The sequence below is a fragment of the Manacus candei genome, unplaced genomic scaffold, assembly GCF_025592945.1.
Source record: "Manacus candei isolate 608988 ecotype Guabito, Panama unplaced genomic scaffold, ASM2559294v1 h1tg000018l, whole genome shotgun sequence".
NCBI lineage: Eukaryota > Metazoa > Chordata > Aves > Passeriformes > Pipridae > Manacus > Manacus candei.
This window is the reverse complement of record NW_026138066.1, coordinates 7,515,841-7,526,382: the sequence shown is the minus strand read 5'-3', so window position 1 is coordinate 7,526,382 and position 10,542 is coordinate 7,515,841. Positions and strand designations below refer to the sequence as shown.

Below are 10,542 nucleotides of genomic sequence, written 5' to 3'. Positions count from 1 at the left end.
AGCCGGCAGCCCCGCAAGAAGCAGAACGTGGCCCCTGTCCCATCTGGAAAAGATTTGTTCTGCATTCCCCAGCGGAGACGGCTGCTGTCGCTGGGCTCTGCTCCCTGACACAGCCTCTCCTGCAAGGGTGTGGGGATGGAGGTGAGGGGAGTGAGGGGGAGCCCCTCAGGCAGGGTGGGGGGAGATGCACTGGCAGCAGTGCAGAGGGGGAGACCCAAGTAAAGAGTCTTTTCCTGCCTCTCTCACCACCCCCATTAGCTTCCTCTGAGCAGGACCTGGGGGAAGGGATGCCTACTATACCTCTGACAAGCAGGGAGAATGCAGGTCATGATTTCTCCTCCTTTCCCTGCTGATGGCAGAGCTCCCCCATCAGAGCTCAGCTCCAATCTTCCTCCAAGACACAGACCCACTAAAGTACCACCAACATGCACAGTCCATATGCTCTTAATTCCCAATGGGGAAGACTTCTACAGAAGGCAGAAAACCCAACTTCGTTTCACAGAAGAGGAGCCTGAGGCTGAGAGGCTGAGAACAGTGCCAAAATCCCGCTACTACTTAGCAAACCTTTGAGCAGTAAGGTGCTGCTGCCTGGGCACCCCAGTAGGAGCCATCTGAGCCCAGCAAGAGGCCAGGCTCCATTTTGACATCTCCTCTGCAGACATCTTGTCATCCCTTTAGCCAGGCCCTACTTAACCCCAACAAGTCTTGTCTCGCCTTCACCAGCAGAGACACCTCCCTTCTCCTCCAAAGGGCTCTGAATAAGTGCTTGTGCTTGGCCAAGTGGTCCCCAGCAGAGCCACTGAGTCTTGCCTGAAGGCCATGAGGGTCACTGATGGCACTGGTGAATCCGCACCCACCAGCAGGTTGCCCCTCATAGGCACTTATAGGGTCTTCTGCCCTGTGACCAGCAAGGATGGATGAAGCAAAATGCCAGAGGGATGTGGTGTTCTGTGTGTGGGCAGAAATTCTCCCTGGTGCCATCAAAGAGCACCTCCTTGCATTTATCCATTGCCACCCCCTCACCTTCGTCTGACGCACTGCCACTGATATGAAGCTTGTCCCAAACCTGTGACACTCGTCTTTACTCTGTAACAAATGCCAGCCTGGCCCACGTGGCCTTCAGGGAGGCTGTTATCCTGCTAACACCCAACACAATGCTATGGACAGGTCCTGGAATGACCACCCCACCCTACCCCCCCCAGTCCTGACTGGCACTACTACACCACAGACACTGGTGGGGACTTCTATCCAATATGGGATGAGACGACCCTATGTGATACCCGAGGGGTCACACACACAGAGAGGTCAAAGCCCTTTCCTTTGTGCCCCACCAGGCTCCCCTAACCAGGTTAGCCAGCAACCTGGGCTTCCCCCTTCCCCCAAACCCATTGAAGCGGGCGCCCGGGAGCGGGAGGCAGCAAATGCCGGCAGACGGGAAATGGCACTGGGGAAGTGGGGAGGAGGAGGGGAGCGGCAGAGAAGTTCCTGAAGTTTTCTGTCCTGGATAGTTGGAATAAATCTCATTTTCTCTGGTCTTCTTGCCGAGTCGAGGATTGGCTCGGCAGTGCTGCAGCCCGCCCTCCTCCTTCCCACGTCCCCTCCCCGCCAGCTTCGCTCCCTCTCTCCCGTGGCATCAGGGCGTCAGCCTGGGAGAGCCAGCCTAGAGGGGACAGCCGTGGGAAAAGGGAGGGGGGACATGCCTCCCGTTTCCCCCCACCTCCATTCCAGGACGCAGCACCAGTAGCCCTCGGAGCAAGTTACAGGGGCCCACGGGGAGTGTCTCGCAACTTTTCGTCCGGAGGACGGGGAAAAATAACTCTGGTTCGAAAGAGGTAAATCCTGAAAATTTTGATTCATCAGTCTGTAGAGCTGGGGAGGGGGAGGTGTTGGGAGCAGAAGGAAAAGGGTGGAGAGGGTGGTTGGAGAGGGGAGAAGCGGGGCGGGGGGAGGGTGGCAAGGGGATAGAGAGGGGGAGGATGGCAAAAAAGAAAGGGACAAGAAGGCAGGAATGCAACAGGAAATGGGGAGTGAGGAGAGGGGACGCGGGCCAGGGGAAAGAGGCAGGAAAGAAAGGGAGTGAGAAGAGGGTCCCACAGATGGGGGAAGGCAGTGGGACACTGGCTTCCCAAACTCTGCTCTGGATATCCTTCAAAACCCTGCAGGCTCGTGGCGCCTTGATTTCGGAGGCATGGAGGAAGAAAGGGAGCACTTTATCGTAAGAGGGCAGGAAAGGGATGATTGGAAACTGCCCACCTTCATAGTCTTGACCTCCCTCTAAGTCCCAGCACGTCTACTTGGAAAAATATCCTTGTTATACTGAGAGATATCACTATGGATATATATAGCAGCCAGCAGCACAGGAGTTGGATTTAGGCGTCTGCCTACTGCCCGGCACGGCTCCAGGGAAGCTGGAAGAGGCCCAGCCCAGCCAGCTAAGCCCCTTTCCCCCTTCCCCAAAAGCCTGTCCCTGCTGGCTTTCCCCATCCCAGAGCAGTCACTCAACAGGGGAACCTCTGCCTCCCTTCCTTTGGGGAAAGGGAGGTTTTTTGGCACTTGGGAAGGCTGGGAAAGCCTTCCTGGCCATCCACAACAATTTCCACCCGCTCTTCCCACTGTTGAGACCACCCCAAATTACTCACCCTCTTTTGGAGTATGTCCCCTTTGGGAGAGGGGGGTGTAAGGAGAGGAGGAGGAGGGAAGCGGCTGCTTTCAGCAGCTCCAGCCAACTAGACATCTGGATTATTTTCCCCCCCTTTCTGGTTTCCGCTCTTCCCAGCAAGCAGAACAGCTCAGGCCATTCCTGGCTAGTGGAAAACCAGTGGTAACCAGCTGAACTCAGGGTGGAAATGGGGAAGGCCAGGCTGGAAGTAGGAGGAGGAGGTGCTGGTCGTGGGTCTTTGAGGGCAGGGGGCTTCCCAGAGGAGGCGAGGAGGGAGCCAGAGAGAGGATGCCGGGGAAGGGGAGGTCGTGATGGGCTGTGGGCTTTCTGCTGAGAATTGGCGAACACAGAGGGCTGCCAGATGGAAGCAGTGGCACCTGGACAGACAGATGGCCAGGCAGAGTGGTTCCCTTGCCCAGTGGAGGAAAGGACAGCACACAGGTCACCCTTTGCCCGCAGAATCACGAGTTTCCCTGGCACGGAGAAGTCTGGTTGGGTGAAGGAGAGAGCTCAAAGGGGCACAGTCCTCAGGGAGTCATACCAGGGGCAGAGAAAAGGAGAAAAAAGAGGAGATTGGAAGGAGAAAAAACCCAACAGGCCTGCCAGAAACCTGCCATCCAGGGAGGGTTGGGCACCAGCTGCCTCGCTCCCTCCCTCCCTTCCTCCCTCCCTCCCCTCCCAGTGCCTGTTGCCTGCCAGCAGGCAGGTAGAGCCAGGGGCCAGGTACTAGCTTGCTTCCCTGTGGTGACCAAGGGACAAGGAAGGAGAAACTCTTTCCTCCACCAAGCTCCCCACTCAATAGTTGTCCAGACAGGGAGCAAGTTCTCCTCCCACATCCCTCCTTCCCTTGCCACCCCATCCCAAGATGTGATGTCCCCCGCAAGGGTCTGCAGGGCACCTCTGCTGAACAGGGGACCTGGGGTGAAGTAGGGGAGTTCACCCCTCAGAGCCCTGGCCAGTGCAGCACAGGCTGAAGGGCAGAGTCCCCACTTTGTGTTTTTCAGGGGCTCCAATGTGCAGAGGGAAAGGAAAACTTGAGGGCTGTAGCTCACCTAATCCCCTCTTCCAGGGTCATGTGCCTTCCTGGGAGACCCTGGGGACAGCTCAAAAATGGGATTGCATCTCTCTCCCTGTGGTCCCAAGACTCCCATTGCGCTGCAGGGACCACCCTAGTAGTTTCCTTGCACTCCAGGAGAGCCCTGACCCAGTGGCTATGGGTGGGCTTCTGCCAGAGAGAGGAAATAGCTTCCCAGTCGTCCTCCCACCCCAAATCTACCATCTGCCATGTCCCGGCTGTGAGACAGCATTGCATGGCCTCTGTGAGCAGGATGAAGACTTGAGCTGCATGAGCCAGGGAGCTGGGGGCCAGCAGGAATCCAACCTGCCCTTCGTGCCACCGGCCGCTGCCACCCCGGGAGGCAGCCAATGGTGCTGGGCACTGCTGAGGGAGGTTTGTTTTCCCTTCCCCAGGCATTAACCCCTGGCAGATAAGAGGGGCCCCAGGTGAGCAAACAAGGCCAGGGCAAAGCAAAATCACGTGTAGCCAGCCAGGAAAACTACTTCATGTCCAGGACTCCCCTTCACTAGAGCCTTTGCCACCCTGGCAGTGCCTGGATACTCTGAAGTGACACGGGGACAGGTGGGAGAGGCAGGCAACATGACAGGGGGAGACAGACAAAGCCATGCAGCAATGGGGGTCCCAGCATATGAAGATCAAGGGATGTGAGGCTTCTGCATCACCCTTTGTCATGCTGTCCTCCAAACCAGCCCTGATGGAGGGACTCAGCTCCATCCTGTTCCCCTGGCCCCAGAACTGACCCCAGGGAGGGACATGTCCCCAGGTGGCTACCCAGAGCACTGATACTCGGAGATGCTCCGTATCCAAATCCTCTCTTTTCCCCAACCCACTCTCTTCCACCTGCCCACATGCCAATGGGGAATCTGCCCATCTGAGTGTCCTTCTCACTGACTGGGGAAGTCATCGCCCTGCTATCATGCATCCAGCTGCTGCTTCCCGCCTGCTCCTCAGTGCCTCCAGGACCCGCCTGAGTGCAGGGTCCCATCCCACCTTCTCCTCCAACCTTGAGCAATCCCCTCCCTTGCCATGCCTCAGTTTCCCCTCCCTGCAAAGCAGCTGCTTTCTCCACACTGCCAGCTCCCTGCTTCTCCAGCACGTCTGCCCCGTACCTGGGGACCCAGCCAGTGAAGGACAAACAAAGCAATTTACAAATATTGCATTTTTGCGTCCCACCACTCCTCCCTGAGAAGCACACAGTCCCCAGGCCTCACCCTCTCCTCAAGGGTTCATCTGAATAGCAAAAAGGAGGGAGAGGTTTCTCGCCTCAGGAGCCGGGGCAGCCGGGCAGGGCACTACTCTGGGAGGTTCTGCCTGCGAGGGAAATCCTCAGCCTGTGTTGTGGCATGGGTCTGGCCAAGCTGCTTTGCAGATGGGGGAAACTGAGGCACACTGAGGGAGGTCAGAGAGGTGAGGGACAGCATGTGTGATTTGGAGGAAAGCCTTATTCTTCCTTCCCAAGAGGAAGGCCAGGCAAGGGGGACAGCCAGTAGCAACCTCCCCATTGTCTTATACATTGCCTTTAATCTCTCCAGACAGTTCAGGGGGTTCAGTCAATATGGCTGGGAAAATCCTCTCCAAGGCTTTAACTGTTCCTCTTACCTTGTTTAGGTGGGAAACAAGGGGACCAACTCACTTGCCCTGCCAGTCCACTCCAAGCTCCCATTGTCACCCGCTGCTTCATCTGTGACTGGCTTCCACTCTCCCAGCAGTGGCAGAAGACAGAGGATTAACCCCTAAAGCCCACGGCCAGACACAGCTTCCAGCAGCCTCTGCAGAACCGGGGTTGACCCAGACACCTCCTGGGGACACCTCAGTGCCACCACTGTCCTCACCACTGAGGAAGTACCCCCTGAGAGTGATTTCATGAGTGCGACATAGTGCAGAAAAGCAGGAAACCTGCTGGAAGCCAAAGTGACATGAGCTGTTACCCCAAGAGAATCTGTGCAGAAGCAATGGGAAGCTCAGGGATGTGACAGATCACCTCAGTGCTGGAAGCCTGTTGAGGGCTGATTTTTGGGGCTTTTCCAGAGGCAAGGGTGAGGTGAAGGGTGCAACATGAGCCTGGGGAAGCTACCAGTGCTCAGCTGGGTGTCAGGCTCCCATGGCAAGCGGCGGCTGAAGTCGGAGCTGACGCCAGACATGATCAGCCCACCACTGGGGGACTTCCGGCACACCATGCACGTGGGGCGCGGCGGGGACGTCTTTGGGGACACCTCTTTCCTTAGCAACCACGGCGGGGCTGACACAGCCAAAGCCAACAACTTCTTCACCCGGACGCTGCGGCACGTCCGCCGGACGCCACTGAAGAGACGGGGCAGTGGGGGCCAGGCGGGGGCATCGCCCGCCCCCCCGGCCATCTCGCCCATCATCAAAAACGCCATCTCCCTGCCGCAGCTCAACGAGGGGATGTATGATGGTGGCGGTGGACGCAGCTTGACCAGCAAGTTCTCCTTCAAAAGTGCATCCAACAGGTTCTCCAAAACGCACCAGGCCTATGGTGAGTGAAGCGCAGGGCAGAGGCTGGCACCCCGGTACTGTGCATCCTCTGCAGCCCTTCTCCATTGCTCCATACCTCAGTTTCCTCCCCACTGAGGGACTTCAGGCTCTCAGGAGAGATGGAACATTTAAGAGTCCCCAGTCCTGATAATCCCTGTGAGCAGATAACCCTAACCTTGCTCTGAACTATGGTCCTTGCTCCTGCCCTTGGAGGGTCTCCTCCCAGGGTGTCCCCCAAAGTGGGGCATGGATGGTTTCTCTGTTTCTCCCCCTCTCCCATAGCCCCACACAGCTGGCAGCCTGTGTGGAGTAGTTGTAAGGCAGTGCCCTCCATCTAGCCCCAGCCCTACACCTTTACCATAAGCAGCCTCCCTGAGGAAGCTAAGAGGGTGATGGGACGTGGAGCAGTGCCCACTCCAAGGTTACAAGGTCAAGGAGACTCATGGCACGGCTTCTCCACCTCCACACAGGTGCTCTAGCCGCTTGCTTGGCAGTGCCAACCTCTACATCTCCATGTGCTGCTCCTCACAGGACTCCATCCACCCTTCTCCAGCCTTCCCACACAGCCAGGGTCTCCTTTAGGGAAGGGTTGTGGAAAGGATAGGATGGGACAGCTATGTGCCTCCTCTCCAGCCTCACAGCACTGGGCTGTGGCTCAGGTTTTCCCCAGGGAGGGAGGTCTGGAGTAGAAGGTCTTGGGTCTGGGGGGGTTGATCTGGGGGGCCTGCAGCAGGCAGGGGAGGTGGCCTGGCTCAGAGGGAAGGGCAAGCTGACGCAATGCTGCCATCTCCTGGTCCCACCTGTCTGGCTCAGCCCCCGCTGCCATCTTACCAAGCCCAGAGTGCACCTGGATACCCTGCGCTGTACTCTGAGCTTTGGGAATGTCCACAGAGACACTGGCCTGTCCTTTAGAGGCCAGTGCCACTGACGGGAGCGTGACCTGCGCCACTGTGGCGGAAGTGTCCCCTGTCCCTGCAGAAGTAAGGTAGGCTTCCTCCCACAAAGCCATCCCCTCCCCTCACCAGCCATCCCTTCTGCTTCACAGGGCTGGAGTCCGGGTTTTGCACCATCCCTCGTGTCCCTCGCTTGGAAAAGCCCCAAGAGAGCACCTTTCCTGGAGAAGATGAGCTGGATCGCTCAGACTCCCTACTGTCCTTCCGCCTGGACCTGGGGCCCTCCCTGATGAGCGAGCTCCTCCAGGTGATGAGCTTCTCTGAAACCAATGGGAATGAGGTGGGGGAGGATGGCCCACACCTCTTGTGTGGTGAGGGGACCAAGGACAGGGTCCCTCCAGCAGTGGGTGCATCCCACGAAGAGGACAAGTCAACATCCAGCTTCTGGGACCACTCCAGGCAGAGCAACCTGTCAGGGGCCAGCTCACTGCCAGGTCTGTCAGTCCATGCCAACGGAGAGGCACATGCCATCGAAGGTGCTGGAGCGGACTCTGTGTGGGCTTCGGGGCCAGGGGCAGCGCCCAGAGGGACCCCGTGGCAGGGGCACTGGAACGACTGCACCATTGAGGCGGGAGAATTTGATCGAGCGACCCAGGTCCTGGCCCGCCATTACGGTGGGACCAGCACCCCACGGAGCTCAGAGAAGGGCGAGGGTCCCCGGCAGGCCCGGACACAGACCCTGTGGGAGAGCCCCAGCAGCATCTTGTGGCGGTCACAAGTGACAAAGGAAAGCCAGTCTCCTGAGGTCAGCTGGAACCAAGGAGAGGAGGAGGAGGAGACCAATCTCTCCAGCCGGCAGGAAAGCTACACTGGTGTCCGAGGTGGGCACAGCAGTTCCTTCGAGTATGCCAATGAGGAGGAGGAAGAGGATGATGAAGTCAAGGTGTGAATGGCCACCCCTCCCATCACAGGCCCCACCAGAGACACTGGTGCTGGGGTCTTTGCCCGCCTCCCCATGCCCCACCCTCAGGTGCCAATGTCACCGGCAGACACAGTGGGTGACCACCTTGCCAAGCTGGGGACACTGGGTGGGCCGGAGAGGGGCAGGAGGAGAGCCTATCTCGTGGGGGGCTCCCTAGGTCTGGGCCAGGCTGCTGCAAAGGGCCAGTGAGCACTGCAGTGCCAGGCATCACGCCCCTTCTCTGGCCTCACTGCCATTAGACACCAAAGAGACATTCCCATGTGCCAAAGAAACCCCAAACTCCTTCCTACCCCATCCCATTCTCCCCAGTACCATCTCTCCCAGCCCTTGGCCTGGCCCCACCAGCATGTCTGCGGACATACCCCATCCTCCCACTGAAGCCCTCAACCTCCCCCTGCACTGGCATGGGTGCCCTCCCAGAAATATTCCCACCAATAGCTCTGGCATGTAGGGGATGGGAATCTCCCCAGCTCCAGCTAGTGCAAGACCCTTCAGTATAGCACATCTGTGTGCTAGGGGAGGTCAGCTGGGGACCCAAGGGGCAGGCAAAGACCTAAGGTTCCTCTTTTCCCCTTTCTCCCAAAAAGCTGTGTGCTCAGTGTTCAGGAGGTGAGAGCATGCACAGAGATAATTTCAGGAGTCTTTCCACTTGCCTCCTGCTGCTGGGCATCACTCAGGATGGCTTCTTTCCTGACTCCAACCCCTCTCTGCAGGGAGGGAAGAAACTTCTTGGCTGGTTGGAAGCAGAGGCAGGTTGTCAGGTCACCAAATTCTGCAATTCAAATCCTGAAACTCCCTTCCTTTTCCCCTGCCTCAGAACAAGGAGACTCCTCCTCTGAAGCCACTCAGTTTGTGCCACCATCCTCATGGTGGTGGCAGGCATTTTGTGTCTCCATCCTTGCCCCTCTGCCCGTTCCCCATGCACACACCCCTCTTCCCAGTACACCCCTTCCCAGGGGTAAGTGTGGACGATGGAATGTCCCTCACCAAGTGGCCCTGGGCGACGCAGCCACCCTGGAATGAGCTGCCCCCCACGCTGCCCCGCGTGCAAACTGGCCCTCACAGAAGCGCCTTTGTGCCATGGTGTGGAGCCAGCATGCTCGGGGTCTGAGGTCACCAGAGGGACCCTCACAGGACCCCCCTTGTTCTCTGGGACAGGAGGGGGTGTGCAGCGGGGGGAGATGCTGGGCCATGGCTGCAAGACTCTGCTCCCACACAGTTCAGCCACGACCTGGCTGCTTTTGGCAGGGAGCTCTTCAGAGCAGAATAAAGAGCTCCGGGGTGCACACATATTGCTCATGCAAGTGCCACTCACAGTCAGGCCACCGAGGCTACGGGCAAGCCCATGTTCCTCAGCCTCCCTGAGGGGCTGCCTTGCACCAGCCAGCAGCACCAAACTGGGGCAGGCACCAGCTTCAAGAAGTCCCCAGCTCTGGCCACTGATACCCAGCAGGATCAGCCTTATCCCCACTTCCAGGGCGGGGACCCAGGCTCTCAGGACGAGCTCCCCTCCACCCTCTGCTTTCCACACTGTAACACAAGCTCCAGACCAAAGACCCACATCCATGGAATTATCCTTTCTGCCTCCACTCTGTATGCCATGCACTTATTATTGTCCTTATTAAAACAGTTTTGATACTAACTTCTCTGGTGCCTCCTCTTGGCTGCCGTGACCTTATCGTCTTCCTTGCTATGTCTGCTGGTGCCCCAGCCACCAAATCCTATCCTCTTTACCCTCAGCAGGATCTTCCAGCACCTCTGGGATCCCTGGATTAATAAACCTGGTACTTTGTGCCGCTCTCTGGGGCACACATAAAGCAACATCCTATCCATCTGGGCCCATGTAGCATACAGGAGGGTGAAAAGCTTCCTGTCCAGCTCTGCAACAATTCATTTGCAGCCTGGAGCAGATCAGTACCATTCCCAAAGCTGGCTCAGGTACACCTGTCCAGCCCATCAGACATCAGACATCCTCAGCCTGTTCATTCAGGCAGCAGCAAGTCCCTCCAGCTTGGGCAGCAAGGAAGTGGAGAGCAGGGGCAGGGGCAAGGGTACTGCCACCTTCCCAGGCTCTCCATTACATCCTTTTCTACTCTGCTCTCCTCCCCCCCAGCCTACAGTGCCCTGACATTTTCTGTCACACATCAGTTTCACTTTAGACTGGCGAGGTACTTTTCAATTAGAGCAGAAGCATAAAATAATCAGGACTTGCCTGTAGTCCTGTGCGAGGGACACAGACTTGGAGGTGCTGAGCCACATAATTCAGTCCAAACCTCACTGCCTCCCCTGCCTCACTTTCCCTGAGTAGGGTTTGCTGTGGAAATGTCAGAGTAATGGGTAACCTGACTGGAATGTGCCAGCAGATAAGTGAGGTGAGGTAAAGAGGAAAGTGGAGGAGACACTCTCTTATCTATGGCAGGAATGCTGGCTGGGG

The 10,542-nt window shown here is 57.6% G+C and overlaps 2 protein-coding genes across 2 annotated transcripts in view; one reads left to right on the top strand and one right to left on the bottom strand.

Moving 5' to 3' along the window:
- Window positions 1-457: 457 nt before the first annotated feature.
- The window catches only part of LOC127470004 (arf-GAP with dual PH domain-containing protein 1-like), a 95,346-nt gene continuing 85,261 nt past the window's right edge, over window positions 458-10,542 (bottom strand). The window contains exon 10 of the mRNA XM_051785040.1: window positions 458-467. The gene's annotated coding sequence lies outside the window, so the exon portion shown is untranslated. The remainder of the gene's footprint in view (window positions 468-10,542) is intronic.
- CDC42EP1 (CDC42 effector protein 1) lies at window positions 1,436-9,750 on the top strand. Its single transcript, XM_051785038.1, has 3 exons — window positions 1,436-1,832; window positions 5,346-6,234; window positions 7,279-9,750. Exons 2-3 carry the CDS (start codon window positions 5,793-5,795, stop codon window positions 8,073-8,075), a joined length of 1,239 nt encoding a protein of 412 aa, XP_051640998.1. The 5' UTR covers window positions 1,436-1,832; window positions 5,346-5,792; the 3' UTR covers window positions 8,076-9,750.

What these genes read in the sequence shown, in the direction of transcription:
- CDC42EP1 (XM_051785038.1), top strand. Translation starts at nt 5,793, where the DNA reads ATGAGCCTGGGGAAGCTACCAGTGCTCAGCTGGGTGTCAGGCTCCCAT. An exon ending in CAAAACGCACCAGGCCTATG is followed by an intron (nt 6,235 to 7,278) that starts GTGAGTGAAGCG and finishes TCTGCTTCACAG; the next exon opens with GGCTGGAGTCCGGGTTTTGC.